This window comes from Saimiri boliviensis, chromosome 17 (assembly GCF_048565385.1).
Source record: "Saimiri boliviensis isolate mSaiBol1 chromosome 17, mSaiBol1.pri, whole genome shotgun sequence".
In the NCBI taxonomy this organism is placed as follows: domain Eukaryota; kingdom Metazoa; phylum Chordata; class Mammalia; order Primates; family Cebidae; genus Saimiri; species Saimiri boliviensis.
Window position 1 is genome coordinate 13,796,982 of NC_133465.1, and position 18,080 is coordinate 13,815,061.

Genomic DNA, 18,080 nt, shown 5'->3' on the forward strand with positions numbered 1-18,080 from the left:
TGTGGTTTGCTGCCTTCCGTCCCCTCACCTGTATCTGTCATTTCTCCCCATGCTATCTCTTCCCACCTCCCCATGCACCCGCCCCTCCCCCATTTCCCCCCAACGGACCCCAGTGTGTAGTGCTCCCCTCCCTGTGTCCATGTGTTCTCATTGTTCAACACCCGCCTATGAGTGAGAATATACGGTGTTTGATTTTCTGTCTTTATTTTCATAGTTGCAACAGAGTTTAGAATAGACTGGCACAAGGGCTGCCTAGAAGAAAAAGCACTATGCTTTTACCAAGAAGTTCACAGAAATTAAACAGGCATTTCAGGTGGCTACATGGGCTTCATAATTAATGCTGGAAACCATAAGCATTCATTCAAAGAGCACAACCTGCAATTTTCACAAACAAAAAAAAAAAAGGAAGAAAGAGAGAGAGGAAGAAAGAAAGGAAGGAAGGAAAGAAAGAAGGAGAGAGGAAGGGAGGGAGGGAGGGAGGAGAGGAGGGAGGGAGGGAGGGAGGGAGGGAGGGAGGAAGGAAGGAAGGAATGATGGATGGATTTGGCTAAAACTCTCTGATTAAAGAAACTACTAATCAAGTCACTATACATAAATAATCACATAAGCACAGAAACCAAGGTATGTAAGTGCAGTCACCAGGAAAAAATAGAGTAAGCACATTTTAAATCCTCTTTTCATCTCAAGAAGTTTTATTCACTTGGCTAACTCATCATAATTATCACGAAGCAAGTATGAGGACCCCACTGGGTGACTCAAGTCCAGGAAAGATAGGGAAGGTGGCAAAGATTACACAGATACACTGGCGAAGTTTGTCACATTCCTGTCTCTTCTGACACAGTTCCGTTTACTTATCACCCCACGCCACGTGGCTTCTGTCACACCACAAGAGCCCACCTGGCCTCGAGGTCACCAATGACTTCTTAACTCAAAAGGCAAACACTCAAACCTGTATTCAACCTTTCTGTGGTATTTGATACCCCTCACCCTGACACCACCCTCCCTTCCACTTTCCCACCATTTATTGTGGAAACGTAAAAATATAGCAAAAATTTGGAAGAATTATACCACAAACACCCATTTAGCCACCAATTACAATCTAAATACTCCTTTTTCTGTGCATTTTTTTTTTCTTTGAGATAGAGTCTTGCTCTGTCACCCAGGCTGGAGTGCAGTGGTGCAATCTTGGCTCACTGCAACCTCTGCCTCCGGGTTCAAGCAATTCTCTTCCCTCAGCCTCCAAAGTAGGCGGAACTGCAGGCATGCACCACCACACCCAGCTAAGTTTTGTATTTTTAGTGGAGACAGGTTTTCACCATGTTGATCAGGCTGGTCTCAAACTCCTGACCTCAGGTGATACGCCCTCCTCGGCCTCCCAAAGTGCTGGGATTACAGGCATGAGCCACTGAGCCTGGCTGAATTCATTTTTTTTTTAAATGCATTTCAAAGTAAACTGTGGACATCAGTTTACACTAAACACTTCTGCATGCATGACATAGGCTACAGAAATTCTCTCTTTGGGTCTAGAATATAAATAAATACAAGCAAGACTAGGAAGACCAAGTCCTCCTCCTCCATAAACGTTCACATTAGCTGTGCTGGCCACTCATACAACCTTAGTGATCATGGCTCCCAAATCTGACCTTATTCCTGGACTCCAGCTTAACCCAGAGCACTTTCCACTTTATGTGTATAAAACAAAGTTGCTCGCTCCCTTTGATGCTTGTTTTTCCTTCTTCTGTGTTCCTTCTCACAGTTACAGTTACTAATAAATACTCAAATCTTCTCCCTTGCCTCCTCCTTTTCCCATCGCTAGTATTCCACAGTGTTACAGTTCCTACTTCTGAAACATCTACCAAATCTCTCCCTCACTTCCCATGCACAACAGCACTGCTCTGGTCCAAGTCTCCATCGTCTGCCCTCTAGATTCCCCAACAGTCCCTTCCCTACTGTACATCCATATGCCTCGGAGAACTAGATTCCAGCAGAAGCAGAGGAGGTCTGTGAAATCAGTCCTCAGCTGCAAGCCCTCAATGCCCACTCCCTTGACTCCGCCTCCAGTACCTCGAGTAGCCAGTAGGATACCCAGTGGCCTCATGGGGCTACTAAGCTCTTGAAATGTAGTTAACCCAAATTGAGACGTGTTGCAAGTGTAAAATGCATACTGGATTTTGAAGGCTTAGTATAAAAAAAACTGCAAGATTTCTCATTAATAATGTTTTATTTTGATTTCATGTTGGAAATGATAATACTTTGGACATATCGGCCTAAGTTAAAACAGTATTAAAATTAATCTCACCTCTTTATTTTTACCTTTTTAAGGTGGCTACTAGAAAGTTGAAATTACATATAAGGCTCTCATTACATTTCCATTGAACTGTGCTGGCCTTAAATAAAGTCCAAACTCCTTAAATATGCCACTTAATAATCTTCGAGGCCAGGCACGCTGGCTCACACCTGTAATCCCAGCACTTTGGGAGGCCGAGACAGGCGGATCACAAGGTCAGAAGATTGAGACCATCCTGGTCAATATGGTGAAACCCTGTCTCTACGAAAAATACAAAAATTATCTGGGCATGGTGGCACACGCCTGTAGTCCCAGCTACTTGGGAGGCTGAGGCAGGAGAATTGCTTGAACCCGGGAGGCGGAGGTTGCAGTGAGCCAAGATCATGCCACTGCACTCCAGTCTGGTGACAAAGCGAGACTACCTCTCAAAAATAATAATAATAAAATAATAATCTTTGAAAAAAAATAATAATAAAATAATAATCTTTGAAAATCTTTCCCAACCTTTGTTCCTAACTTGATGTCTCACTCCACACCTGCACAGACAGAATGGTGAATGAAATGGAGTTTTAGTGCAGAAGTCAGGTGACAATGTAAGTGACTTTACCGTACCCCTACTAATCCTAAGTGATTCATATGGTGCCCAGGCATCTAAAGGGAAAAGAGAGATCAGGGGATGATTTATAAACTAAACACTCAAGTACAAAGTCAAGGAAGCATCAAACAGATGATTAAGCTTGAAAAATGAAAGACCTACCACTACTTTGATTGGTGTTTATGTCTATTTCAGAATAGAATATTCGTAGTTGAACATATAATCATATTCTATAAAATGTCATCCTCCCAAACAACTTTGTGTATTTCAAAAAACACACGTCACTAGCATGCAGTTCCAGGGTGTGTGACCTCATCCCATTCCCCGACAGCCACAGGGAGCTCTGTGATTTCTGCACTGGATCTTAAACTGGAAGTTCATCACCTACATTCTGCCTTCCTAACGTTGCCACGATTAGCTGTGGGTGCTCAGCTGAGAGTAACACATAAATAAAGGAAGCACATATGAGATATTTGAAGCCTCTGGCTTAGCCCAGAAGTCTGCAAACTATAGCCAGTGGTTTTATAGTTTGGATCAATAAAGTTTTATTGGAACACAGCCACACATATTCATTTACATATTGTCTGTGCCTGCTTCCATGCCACAAAAGCCGAGTTGAGTGGTTGTGATAAAGATCATACCACCCACCAAACCTAAAGTATTTCCGATCTGGCCCTTTCCAGAATAAACAAACAAACAAACAAACAAACAAACAAACAAATATTGCTGACACCTGACCTAAGGGGTCATCAATTTTTTTTTTTTTTTTCATTAAACTCATAGTGATTCTATTCGTGGTACAGTTCCAAGCCTTGGGCATAAAAAGTTAAAAAGACTGAAATTTAGAATCCAGAGCATAGAGTGTTCACACTTGGTTTCTCAAGGGGCCTTGAAGCACATCCCTTTTAGTCTTTTCAAACATGACTTTCATGCATGCTAGTCAGTGTTTTCAAGCTTTTCTCTTCTATTGGGATCCAACACAACAAATACATTTTACACTCAACCCTTTCAGTGCTCACCTATCTATGTGAGTAAATACAACAGAACCAAGTTCGTCAAGATAATCCTTGTCTTTCTTCCTACACGGGATTCACTCTCTCATGTTATCTTAGCATAGTCCATTTTAGATGTAGTTCCATTTTGAAAGCACGATTGATTTTAGCAGACATTCATGTCTTGTGATTCAGTTTGAAAAACTCATTGGTCTATTTCAGCTGTGGATTGTCTAACTCTGACCTTCACCACACATCACAGGCTGTAAAGTAGCAGCCGTTCACTTCAGTGGAGATTGATTTGCTTCATCCACACAAATGTTTGTTTGGTTTTAGTGTGGCTTTTGGTTTTCTTTTTCTTTTCTTTTCTTTTCTTTTTTTTTTTTTGAGTTGGCGTTTCGCTCTTGTTACCCAGGCTGGAGTGCAATGGCGCGATCTCGGCTCACCACAACCTCCACCACCTGTGTTCAAGCAATTCTTCTGCCTCAGCCTCCCGGGTAGCTGGGACTACAGGCACGTGCCACCATGCCCAGCTACTTTTTGTGTAGAGACAGGGTTTCACCATGTTGACCAGGATGGTCTCGATCTGCTGACCTTGTGATCCACCCGCCTCGGCCTCCCAAAGTGCTGGGATTATAGGCATCAGCCACCGTGCCCGGACTGGCTTTTGGTTTTCAATATGTAAATTCCTTTCCAACATATTTTTAAAAAGTCCATATTCCAACTTTCTTTGAAAAGTCAGAGGACATGGCACTAAGAATCCTCCTTTCTGCTTCAGAACAATCAGTGGGAGCTGAGTGGTTTCTCCAAGGCTTGCTCTCCAATTTACCAGCCTTCTCCAATAGAGCAAATGCACCTAAAAATCCCAAGAATTTTCATCACAAGCTTTAGCTCCCTGTGACCTCTCCCCATATAAATATAAAACAGATCCAATCTGTTCTCTTTCCATCATTAAATCCTAGCAGGGCATTCTTGTAGACCCTCCAGCTTTGGGAAAAGCCTTTCAGAACAAATAATGTCATAATCCAAAAGCCTCCTATCCAAGCAGTAAAAATAAGGACTCATTACAAAGAAAAAAATGGCCTTTCTTTCTTAAAACAAACAAAAAACAAACACACAGCATTCAACAAAAGAAGCCACAAGAACAATTAGCGTTCACCAGAAATTAAACACACACACATACAACATACACGGATGCACGTTTTTTTTGTTTACTTTGTGAAAAGCTTTGTTTGTGAAATGAAATCACTGCATCACTGCAGCGTTTTTGCAAAACACGGAGTTAGGGCAAACATGACTTCCGTTTAGAAAGGTGATAAGATAACCAGTCAGCTCCGAAAACGTAACTTTAGCCGAAGCTTAATACAGTTCCCTTTTGTTAAATACCTGAACTTAATGAGAATTCGCAGAAATTTATGACTGTAACAAACACATCGTTTTTGACTTGTCGTTCAAACCAGCCTGGCTACTTTGATATTTCCTAGTGAAAGGAGAGATCTAATCCAAGTAAGAACTCTGAAAAAGGGGAAAGAAATTTTATTCCCATAATTTGATTGATTACTTCCTACTTTGAACACACTCAAGAGAGAAAAAGCAAACATTTTCCTGTCCATACTCAGATTTCTCCTGCTAATCTTTCACAAGCAGACAATGGCCATAAAATACAAATTACTTTCAAGGATCCAAAGACCAATTGCGCTCGCTGGGTTCCCATACCTATAAGAATCAAAATATTATGGAAAACATCTGAGATGAAAAACAGAAATTTAAAGATGAATTAACCACTGATTCAATTCAATTCAATGCTTTAATTTAATCGCTCTGGGAGGAAAAAATAATAATGTGACAACTGGTTCCAGCCAAAAACTATTTTTATCATTGCTGCAAATCTGCCAAAACTAAACGTATATAGTTGGAGGTATGCAATTGTTTCCCAATTGCACTGAAGAATTATGCCCTTGGAATTGGAAGTATTGAGCTCTTGTCTTTCAGCTTAACCTTGAGCAAGGCAGTTCTGTTTCCTCCTATTCAGAAGACAGTCTTTTATCTTTCAGATACCTTCTACCGCCAACATCCTATCTGTTTATGATTCTAGCTTATTGAAACTAAAGGAAGTTCAAATCAACAGTCACGTCTTATCTGACTAATGGCCTGACCATTCCAGTAAAGGCTGGATGCTAATAATGACCAGCTGACAGTAAATCAATCAGACAAACGTTATTAATAGCAATAATAATGAAGATAGACTAGTACTTGGGTACCAAACAGACTGTGCTCTCATTGGGGGTATTAAAATATCTGAAGAATTTTTTAAAAAGCATCAATCCAAAGGTGAAAATATGGAATAGTGAAAAAGACAGACTGGCAGTGGCTCAGCCAGTTTCCAGGAGGGCACCGGACTGGGGGATCCCTACAGTGCAAAAGGGACCCTGGGGTAGCTGGATGACAGTAGCCAGGTCACACAGGCCTCAGCTTTCCTTGCCCCAACTCCAGGAGCAGCAAGCATCCTTCTGATTGCATTCTTTTCTTTCTTTCTTTCTTTCTTTCTTTTCTTTCTCTCTCTCTCTCTCTCTCTCTCTCTCTCTCTCTCCTTTCTTTCTTTCTTTCTTTCTTTTTTTTTTTGAGACAGAGTTTCACTCTGTCACCCAGGCTGAAGTGCAGTGGCACTATCTCAGCTTACTGCTACCTCCACATCCCCAGCTCCGGCCATCCTCTCACCTCAGCCTCCTGAGTACCTGGGATTTCAGCCATGGCCACCACACCTGGCTGATGTTTTGTGTTTTGGGTAGAGACAGAGTTTCACCATGTTGCCCAGGCTGGTCTCGAACTCTTGACCTCAAGTGATATATCCACCTCGGCCTCCAAAAGTGCTGGGATTACAGGTGTGAGCCACCACACCCAGCTCCAATTATGTTTCTGACAACATATGGGCTTCCTCACGTAGCAGTTTTGAGAGTCTTTTCAGTGGTTATTGTTACTTTGTAATAAAAGGGAAAAAATCCATTGAATAACGGATTTCTGATACGCTCAACAAGATAAGTTCTATGATGAGACTTCTTTAGAGAAAAAGGGAGAAAAATTGACAAAAATGAAGGTGGCTTTTACTTATTCCATAATAGGCCAATTGACCAGAGATATTTAAATAGTTTTTAAAAATTCACTTTAATAACCACATTTTAATGTGTTGCCTAATTTTCTTTTTGTTTACTTTTTTTTTGAGACAGAGTCTCACTCTATTGCCCAGGCTGTAGTACAGTCGAGCAATCTTGGCTAACTGCAGCCTCTGCCTCTCGGGCTTAAGCGATTCCTGTTCCTCTGCTTCCTGAATAGCTGGGATTACAGGGTGCCCACCCCCCACATCCAGCTAATTTAGTAGAGATGGGATTTCTCCATGTTGGCCAGGCTGGTCTCGAACTCCTGTCCTCAAGTGATCTACCTGCCTCGGTCTCCCAAAGTGCTGGGATTCCAGGCATGAGCCACCGCACCTGGTCCTGTGTGTTGTCCAATTTCCAACTAAAGGTCTAAGATCAGAATGTCCAAGTCACTCTATCACATGGGGCAGCCTTTCAATCCCCTGCATCTTTGGGACACCGGTGGCTTGCTACACAGGCAGGAACTACCTGTGGGCAATTCTGCCAGAGAACATCACAGAGACCATTCACTCCAGTGGTGAAGGACTGGCATGCTGGAGGTGGGTGAACCTGGGTTTAGCAGCAGTTCTAACATGTACATAGTTCTGTGACCTTGGACAAGTTACTTCATCTTTCTGAGCCTGTTTTCTGATCTATACAATATAGAAAATCATAGGATCTGCTTAAATAACATCAGATTACGAGCGGCAGAACATTCTGCATCATTCAGCACACAGTGTGGCCTCAACAAATGTAGTTAATATCACCTCACCTCTCAAATGATAGATTTCATCAAAGATACATTGCAGGGTCCAATTATTTTGCTATTTTAAAAAAGGCTAAAAGGCATGAAAAGTGCATACCCACTAAAATGGAAAAATGCCAAACAAGTAGACAATGGTATTAAATCACAGAAATTATTTTTAACTCCATAAGCATTTGCAGTCTATCCTTTGCACGAAAGCGGTTGATAAACCGGATCCAATAAAGATAAGTGAATGAACGACTGAAAGAAAATACTGTCAGTTTCTTGGAATCTCTAGATGGAGTGGGTGTTATTAAAGATGTAAAGTGAATAAAACTATTTTTACAGTTGTTAAAAATATCAGAGGACATGTTTCGAGGGAGATTTTCATTACTCTATTCAACCAGAAGCCCAGATAAACAACTGTGTGTTTAAAAACAGAAGCAGAAACGACGGTTGCACCACCTAGACAGGAACTTTGAGTCTGATAACGCCGGCAGTCTGGCTGAGCAGTTCCAGTGGAATAAATCTCCATAATTAGAATGTGCAAGGATACTGGTCCTCCAGAGTTGCAGAGGTTGGACTTTCTCTCTTCCTGCCTCTTCCTTGAATGCATTAATTGCTCTAGGTCTGTTTTGCTCCTATAGAAACTTTCATAACCCATGGCCTCTACAGCAAAGGTGAAAACAAGTGGAGTAAGCAGATAAAATTCTTAAGCTAGCCTGGAAATTCTAGACTGGGTTTTCATCTTTGCCATTAGGTGCGTCCACAGCTTGGCCCTATCTCTTTACCCTATAACCAGCTTTCAACTACTGACACCTGTTCCTTCTATGTTTGTAGCCAAAAAAAAAAAAAAAAGCCATACGCCCAAGTCTGATTTTCCTCTGACCCTTATTTTAGTTCTTTGTGCCCTCGGAGACCTGTCATTTACAGCAGAGATTTTGTTCTCTAGGATAAGAAGCTTTCGGGAACCTTTCACATCTTCTTCTCTTGACATTTACCAGCCATAGAGGACAGAAAGAAAGGAAAACGAAACTGTCCCTGTGCTTGGTTTGAGAACAAGAGAGTAGGAGGGGAGCCATGAGCCAATATGATTATGAAATCAGCTGAGGGAAAAATCAGCATGTCTGGAAGTAACAGGTGCGGGCAGGGAGGGGAGGCTGGCGGGCCTGTCCTGGGGGCCTTCCAAAAGAAAGGAAAGAAGAAACACGGAATAAAAGGAATCGGCACAGACACTATTTCAGTCTGAACCCTCATCCTCCAATGCCTGTTAAGCTTCTCCTGCCTTCTTTGGCTGTTTGTACCTTTGATTTTAGAATTATTTTAGATACGAAAATTGTGAAAAATAGTACAGAGAATTCACATACCCCTTTCACCCGGACTACCCCAGATGATCACCTTAGAGCATATCGTAACCCTAGTACGGTACAATGATCAAAACCAAGAAATTGACGTTGGTATAATGTTATTAACTAAACTGCACGTATCACTCACAATTCCCCAGTTTTCCCACAGATGCCTTAGTTCAGACCCAGGATCCATTCAAGGGTGTCCTCCTGTTTACTGGTTGGTAATGACTCACCTTTATCTCCCGCCATCTGGGATAGCTTAGATGTCTTCCGTCATTTTGCATGATCTTGACACTTTTGAAGAATACTGGTCAAGTATTTTGTAAAATGTCCCTCAATCGGGGTTCATCGAATGTTTTCCTCATGGCTATACTGGAGTTATGGATTTGAGGGAAGATTACCGCACAGGTGAAGTCCCATCCTAACTGCATTATGTCAGGGAACATGATCTCAACACAAGGGAATGCTAACCCTGGTCACTTGGTTTAGGTGGTGTCTGTCAGTTTCTCCACTCGAATGTTCCTATTCATCCCTTTCATCCTGCCTTCCTTTAACCTGTCCACCACCCTGCTCCCCACCCTGCTCTCCCAGGCCCTGGACCGCAGATGCACCTATCCCGTAGATACTCTCAAAGCGCTTTCCTGTGAAGCTGTCCCATGCGTGGTGGGCAGGATTCTCAATAGGACATCCCAGGGGCCTTAAGGGTTAAACAGGCTTCTGTTCAGAATCACAGGACCCTCCTCCAGAGCCTGTACCACACAGGGGAAGGAACAGGACTGCATTACTGATGTTGAAATAAAATCATCTGGAAGTATTTTCATTTGAAGCTGGCTTTCAGAAACAGAGGCAAAACACACTAACAAGAGTAATCTGGGACATATGGTATTCCTTTCAGTCATAGGCATTTTTAATATAAATCCCCTAATCATTTATATCTTGGTTTTCAGTTTTATTGTGAAGCCAAATCTCTTATTTCTCTCCAAAGAATAAACTCCCTGCCTAAAAGAAGTGAATTATTCTTGCCTGAAAAAAAAGGCTAAGTGCGGCTCATCTGTGCTAGGCAGCTCATCTTGCTATAAGGGCTACCTAAACACAAGTATTTGTTGTTGCTGAAGTTTCTTTTTTAAATGGAGACTGCAAATATGCTCTTACCACGATGAGGTTTTGCGAGTTCTCCCTTTAGGGGTTTCTTGCTGACTCCTCCTCCCACTAGGTGGCGCTACACATCACATTCAAAGAGGGCTGTTGCCAGCCGGTGAATATTTTGTGTTGAAGCCTTTGCAAGAATGTCCCTCAAATTCCTAAGGGCAAGACTCAACTTCATTGTTAATAAACATGTCCCCAGTCGTGTTTCACATTTATTGTCATCAGACAACTTCTGAAACAGGCCAGTTCTGAATTTCTGTAATACAGTGGGGCAATCTTAGAATAAACGTGTGTTTTTAGGGGCATGAGGAGTCATGCCAAAATTCAAGCGTGGCCTCATGGAAGGCAAGAAATTGGGGAATTGTTTCCATTCACTGAACTCAGCATTGCCTGGACTATGATCTCAACAGTGTCCCCAGACTGTTCTACTCAGGATGTCCAATGTTGCTCAGAAGTTCCCCAACGACTTAATAACTTTCTTCTCATAAATTCAATTTCTAAGTTTTGGCTTCATGACAGCTTATTTATTCACTATATAAATACCCCCCACAGAGATTTTTTAACTGTATTAAATTAGCAAAGGTTTTAAAGTGCTGACAAGCATTTTTTAAGACATTCTTATAAAATGCAAAGACGAGGGAGTGCAATTTCCTCTGATTACAGATTAGAGGCACATATTTAATAAGAAACCTTATGTTCACAATTGCAACTCATCACTTAAGCAGAAACAAATTTTCTAAAAGCTTGGGATTTAATATCATTAGGAAATCTATACTAAGAAGCGATGCTCTTTTTCAGCCAAGTTACTATCAACTTGGTGGAGGAAGATTTCCCCCTAAGGAAAAGAATTAAGAATATCAAGTTCCCGACTGGGCCCAGCAATTTGACTGATGGTAATTGCAATTTGCAATTGTTCAACTGTGTCCCAGAGAGATACGAGGCCCTTTTTGTTGTTGTTGTTCATATCGGGGAGTTTTGTTTGCTCTGCAACACTCTTCTGATGAAGTGAGCATCTGGCCTATGTGAGGTTAGCCCCTGTTGTCATTAATTGCACTGGTTCATTTTATTCCCATGACCCTGCCAAAATACAGATTAGACTTATTTACAAGAGATAAGTATTTTGGCTAGGGTGTTTTCTTTTTAAAGAGAGGGCAGGCGATTATAATGTCATGGTGAATTTTCATAGAAGTCTGTGCATTTCACATAAAGTATAGGAGCATATTATAAATCTCATCCCTCTAAAGAAATATTCACTCACACAAGGCATTCCGGTCGAGGCTCTACCAAGTGTTTTTGTTTTTAATGCCTGGACTATGATCTCAACAGTGCCTCCAAACTGTTCCCTACTCAGGATGTCCAATAGTGCTCAGAAGTTTCCCAACTACTTAATAACTTTCCTCTCATAAATTTCTATCATCGTCCCTGTCTTCTGGGTATCTGCTCCCGCACACACATTCATGTGTGAGGGCAACACACATACACACACACACAGGAACTAGGCTGATTGACTTGCATTTCTGGTTCTGTCTACTGGGGATGAACCCAGAGTTCAGACATTCAGCAAACTAGATGACAGCGTTTTGGCTCCTCAACCTGTGACTGGGTGGGGAATGCCCAGGTACTGAGAGCTTCTACAGACACGTACTGTAGACTCAGAGTCTGAAGCAACATCTCGCTCTCCTCCTAGCCCTCGCCTCTTCCCAGTGTTCTTTCCTCTGCTCTAAGGATAGAGGGCCCTTGGCCTTCAGTCCATATGACCTTGCATGGGTGGTCACACTGCAGCTTCCTTGGCTCAGATTTCATTTCAAACTCTTCACACAGAAAGGGCTTGCACAGTTCAGGAGGGTGAGAAACTGCACATGGAGGTACTTTGCAGCTGCTCCCAGCTGCTACAAAATGCCAATTTCTCCTCATAGGAACCGAAAGGGCCTCTGTTCAGTATGCCTCCCTAATGGACTTGAAAAACAGGGCCATGATCATCAGAGGCCAGAACATTTCAAATTCTGATGAAGTCAGGGGAGCACTAACTCCTAAACTCCGAGCTGGACAATATTTGATCTTCCTGTAGGCGCTAGAATAAAATGATTCTAGTGATATCCTTCTCTGCTGAAACTGTCCAGGCTCACGAAAGAAAAGAAACTAAAATATAAGAAATAAACATGCTAGTGTAAGAGACTGGATGATAAATACTTCCTATCTTGTACCAAAATAATAAACTGAAGTGTTATCGAATCCAAACATTCACATACATACGGATATATGTGTGTGTGTACACACATATAGACACATTATTTAAATACTCTATTAATAGATATCGTTTAGCTTACAAGGAAAAAAAAAGACATCTCTTTTAGTTGGTGCAGATTAAAACAAGCAGAAGAGAGCCTTATTAAATTCTAAGCTCATCTGCTCTTGAACTACAGCAGAGGTAGTCAGTCTTGACTTCCGGTAAAGATCAGTGTTTTGAAGCTAAGGAAACTTTTTCCTTTTCTTTATGAAGCCACAATGCCTACAAGAGAAATGGACACTATTCATTGCAAAGGACTGCTTTCCAGTGTCATGCAAGCCACAGACATTTGTTGTACTGATAACATGTCTGCTAAATTAAGTAATGAGGAATGGATTTTTTTTTTAAAGAAAACTCCATCAGGGTCGAGTTTCTCAGCATATAAAAATTTGTCTTTGTTTTATTTATTTTAGAGGAGGTCTATCAGGACATTTTAAATTAGTAAGAATAATTTTCTTTCTAGAGATTTTGAGTAACAAATTCGTTTTCTTTGCCTTTACTACAAATGTGTTCAAATAAAGGGAGGGTTTATGAGTTCACTCTTGGAAGAAAGTTTATAAAGTATTTTATTTTCTTCCCAGTGACAGTAATAAAAATTTGTCTTTGTTTTATTTATTTTAGAGGAGGTCTATCAGGACATTTTAAATTAGTAAGAATAATTTTCTTTCTAGAGATTTTGAGTAACAAATTCGTTTTCTTTGCCTTTACTACAAATGTGTTCAAATAAAGGGAGGGTTTATGAGTTCACTCTTGGAAGAAAGTTTATAAAGTATTTTATTTTCTTCCCAGTGACAGTAATTTCCTGAACAAGTTCAGTAACTAACTCACCAACTCATTTTCCTTTGAACTTGCTAATAGCGGCAGATTTGTTCCTTTGTGAGGACGGTAGGGGGCACTGGCACCACAAACTATCATGGCTAGCTTAGCGATTCCGCTGGGCAAAAAAAGGCTAGACATTTTAGGATTCCCCCATGTCAATGTACACCTAAAAATAATCATATAAGTTTTAATCTTCCCTAATTCACTTCTGGGTGCAATTATCTGGAATTTATTTCCGTGTGTGTGTGTGTGTGTGTGTGTGTATTAATGTGGTCATAAGCGTGTGGTACAAATCCTGTATTGAAAAGTTTGGGCTGACTCATGAAGGTCTAACTGAATCCCCTGTTCTAAACTATTAGCTGAATACAAGTAGCTAAAATGCTCTTAATAGTTAAGTGGCATTCTGGGTGGGAGAAATTTTTTTTTCAGTTGAGCCTTTAGTCTTGCTCGCAAACATCAAACTCCAAGTTCAGAGCCGAGATGAAAGAAAACTGTGGGGAAATTTCATTAAATCATCACATAATCCAGGCTCCATAGGTTGGATTTAAAAAAAAAAAAAAAGTTTCCTATGTAATTGAGTTAAACGTAAATTTATGCATCCAATAAAAAAACCACTGCAAATGGTAAAACAAAGACATTGCTCCAACACTTAGAAAATTAAATTCACCAAACCATGAAGTCTACTGTGTAGCTATTTCTGTAACCACCATAAATTGCTTTATAGAACTCTTCTGCTGAAGTAAACAATCCAAGGGCAGATTTACTTTACAGCATGCATCTAGTTTCCAAAGGAGAGATTGGCCTAAAAGTTTATGACTCTTTTTTTCTTTAAAAAAAGTTTTTAAATACTTGTGTTTCTCGTTACCTTGAAACCTTCCCTCCTCTTACAGGAGCTCAGAAAGGACCACAGAAAATAAGATCCAGGTCTGCAGCTAGACTGGGCCCTCAAATACTCATTTCTGGAATAAGAAGAAACAATCCTACTTTGTGGAAATAAAGTTTATATGGCAAAAAGAAAATAAAGTGTTTTAGTACTAAATATTTCACCATATTTAATGGCACCTCAGAGGCCAATGTAGTGTTAGATGTTTCAGACAGTCAGCTTGAAATGTGTTCGCTTATAGCACGGTACGAGGCCGAATTCAATGCAAGCTGCTATAGATAAGAGTTTTAGGGGTCTTTAATCACTTCTTTCTTGTGTCCTTGATGGAAAAAACAGAGCTGCCTTTGTGCTAAAAAGAAGGACCTGTTGTTTCCAGATTCAACAGGTCATTTTTATAAGAACTTCCCAGAGGATACAACATAAATGACAGAAACACAAGGGGATATTTTAAGTGGCTGATGATTTTAAGTGATACATAATCTATATTAAGGAGAGGTTGTTTGTTTTTTCTTTCCAACAAATGGAAAGTTACTGTTCTAAAAGTGTTTAATGTTTAAATTCAATTTTTAGGGCCAAATCGTTTCTCTGTGAGTGGATTTACTGTAAATTCGGCTCTTGAAATCAATCTGAAAGTACAATTGGCCCCTCAAGTAAATAAACTTGTCAAATCATGTCCATTTCTGTGTTGTGGATGAATGGTTAATTTAATGGGCTTTTTGAAATCTACCTAAATGGTGTTGTAATTTTTGTTACATTGTTTCAGTTAAAATAACAAAGAAAACCCATATTTTATGAACAAGATAAACTTTATAAAATGGAAAGTTCTAGTAACAAAATTTTTACTGGTACTTCGAAGAAAGAAAAAAAAACGCCAATATATTATGGCAAACAAAATCCAGGCGACACTAGATTTATTAGAATTTGGCCGATTTTATTATTAAAGGTGGTCTGAATTGGAAGAGACTGGCGAATTTAAGATTAAGATCTAAGCAGGACTTATTTCCTGAACTGTATTGGCAAAGTGGCAAAGTTGCGCCAATGTATTTTTCTCTCTTTCGTCTTCTTCTTCTTCTTTTAATTGGCTTCCTTACTTGTAAAGCGGATCATTTGAAGATCTTTAGAAAAGTTTCTGTCAGTCCAGAGACAAAAGTTACTTTTCCCTACCAATATCAAAAGCACTTTACAAAACTCATTCCTTGTCCTTAAACAAAAGTTATTGCCAAGCGTCCTTTAAAATACAGTGCCTGGTTGCTTTCCCTTGCTCAGACAGACATATATTTTCCGAACTACCCAGATTCTCTGGTTCTTGACACCTTTACTAAGTCTCTATATTACTTCCCACCTAGGACAACTATCTGGCAAAAGGTCAAGGTAAATAAATATCTGATGGTAAAGGCTGGGTTAACCACAGAGAACTGCCCAAAAGGTAAAGAATGAAAACCGGCTTCCCTGGAAAGAGAGAGGAAATCTATTAACTGTTGAATAGGTTTCTAATTTAGGAGAGACTTTTTTTTTTCTTTCCTTTTTTACCTTTAGCTAACTACAGGAATAACTTTTCGCAGAGCAAGAGAAAGAGACCAGACTTGGCAAGAGATTCCCAAGGATGAAAATCATGAAGGCCAGAATTTCCCTCCCACTCCCTCCCTCAACATCCACTTCCCAGGAAGGAGAAGGCGGAGAGAGACGAGAGACCCCTCAATCTAAGGACAACTACTGATGACCCTTCGCCTTCTGCAGGAAGTGGGGAGGAGGGCGAACTAAGGGGTCACCGAGGGCTCTCCCACGACTTTCCCAGCCCAGTCCCCCCGTGATCCTTCAGCCCCCGCCTGGGCCCGCCCCGCTCACCGGTACCAGGCGAGGCCCTTGTAGTAGCTGCGGTCGAAGAAATGGGGCTCGGCGCCCACGGCGCGCACGTCGGGGTGCACGCGCAGGAACTCCAGCAGCGCCCGCGTGCCACCCTTCTTCACGCCGATGATGATGGCCTGGGGCAGCTGCTTGCTGCCTTCGTCCAGAAGCAGCGCCAGGGTCCCCGGCGGGGCCTCGGCCACGCTGCTTCCCGCACCGGAGCCGCCGGGACCCCCGGCCAGGCCAGGCGACTCCTCTTCCCAGGCCGCCTCCTCGCCGTTGCCGCGCGGCGCGGGCGGCCGGCTCCTCCGCCACTGCTGCAGTTGCAGGAGGCGCTTTCTCTGTGCCGCCGCCGGCCACACCGCCAGCTCCCGCGGGCCTCCGGCCAGGACGCCGCGACCCGGGGCCCCCGCCTCCTCGCCGCCGCCGGACAGCCCTACGACCGGGCCGGACAGGGTCTGGCAGCGCTCGGCCAGGCAGTAGAAGACGTACAGGGACGTGAGCAGAGAGCAGAGCATCAGCAAGAACTTCCGGAAGATGCTGCGGGACAGCGGCTCTGCCGAGGTGGGGAGGGCGCCGGCCGGGCCCGGAGGGGCCATCCTAGCCGGAGGCGACGTCGGGCAACCCGCGGGCCATGCTAGGCCGGGACCCCGCCAGGTGCCAGAGCATCTCCCCGGCGGGTCCGAGCGCTGGACGGAGGCCACATCGCCGTGCGCCCCTGCGGCCGTGCCAACTGCCCCCGGAGGCGGCGGCCGGGGCTCCGCGGGGAAACGGAGCCCCGAGGGCCCAGTACAGGATCCCTGCCTCCAGCCGAGGGTACGGGAAGGGGAGCGCGGTGCCGTGCTTAAGAAACCATCGTCTTAGACTCGCCCAAGTCCTGAGCCTGGGGAAGCGCTCTGCGCCCGGGTTCCCCCAAGAGTCGCCGCAATTGGGATCTTGGCGGCGGTGGCGAAGGCGTGCGTCTCACACCGGCCCCGAGCGGCCTCTCCGTGCGGATCTCCGCTCAGCGATGCTGCATCCCTTGCTGGGTCCCGGGTAGGGGACGCGCGGCGGCGGGGCCTGTGTGCTCCGTGCGCCCCAGACAGCGGCGAGCGACAGTGCCCTCCAGCCCCCGCTTCCTCTGGCCCCCTTGCCCGCCTGGGCGCCTTCTCTCCGCCCGGGCTCCGGTTCTCTCGGCCACGGAGCGAGGTTCCCTCCGAGTCCCTCTGCCGGAGCGGGAGCCAGAGGCCCGTACCAAGCCGTCCGTCCCTCTCCGTGCGCGCCGGGCTGCTCCAAACTGCTCTCGGACCCCACCTGTGAGCCGCGTGGCGGGGCTGGGCTGCGCGGGACCTGTCAGCGGTCCCCGCCACTGTGCTCGCAGGAGCTCACCGACTGCCTCCCGGGACGCTGCCGCCGCCGCCGCCACACGTGGGACGCCGAGGGCAGCAAACTTGGCGGTGACGTCAACGGCCCCGGCCGGACCAGCCCCCGGACGAGAGCGGCCGGGCGCGGACCCGCGGCCGGGCGGGGCCAGACGGGCTGGGTGGGATGGAGAAAAGGTGGCGCGGGCTCCGCAGCGGCCGCCCAATGGCACTGGAGAGGGCGGGGGCGGCAGGGGCGACGCCCCTTCCCCAAGGTGCCCCTTTCCTTCGGGAGGCTTCGCCCCCTTCCAGTGGAGCCCCGGGCTGCGGCGGCTCCGGGGTTGCCTGAGTGACAGCTAAGGCTGGCCGGATCCCTGGGGCCTGACTTCCACTCCAGAAGCCACTGGCTTGGGGAGGGTCTCCGGAGCTCTCCACCGCGACTCAGCCCTCCGCAGCCCTGACCCTCTTCAGGTTCCCCGCGCTCTGCTCCTCTCGGCACTGTTGCCCTATCCTTCCCCATCCCACCCCTTTCCATCGCCTGGAACCTACTCCCGGTCCCCTTGGAAGTTTTGTTTGCAGCAGTCCCCAGTACTGCGCTGCTCGCCACGCCCCCGTTTGTCTGGAGCAGACCGAATTCTCTGCAGCAGTTTCCACTTCTATC

At 44.2% G+C, this 18,080-nt stretch overlaps 1 protein-coding gene across 1 annotated transcript in view; it reads right to left on the reverse strand.

Moving 5' to 3' along the window:
* Positions 1–17,558, reverse strand: part of HS3ST3A1 (heparan sulfate-glucosamine 3-sulfotransferase 3A1) — a 108,345-nt gene extending 90,787 nt beyond the window's left edge. Inside the window, exon 1 of the mRNA XM_003929391.4 lies at positions 16,080–17,558. Within this exon, the coding sequence (XP_003929440.3) occupies positions 16,080–16,678 (599 nt within the window). The 5' untranslated portion in view covers positions 16,679–17,558. The remainder of the gene's footprint in view (positions 1–16,079) is intronic.
* Positions 17,559–18,080: the final 522 nt, after the last annotated feature.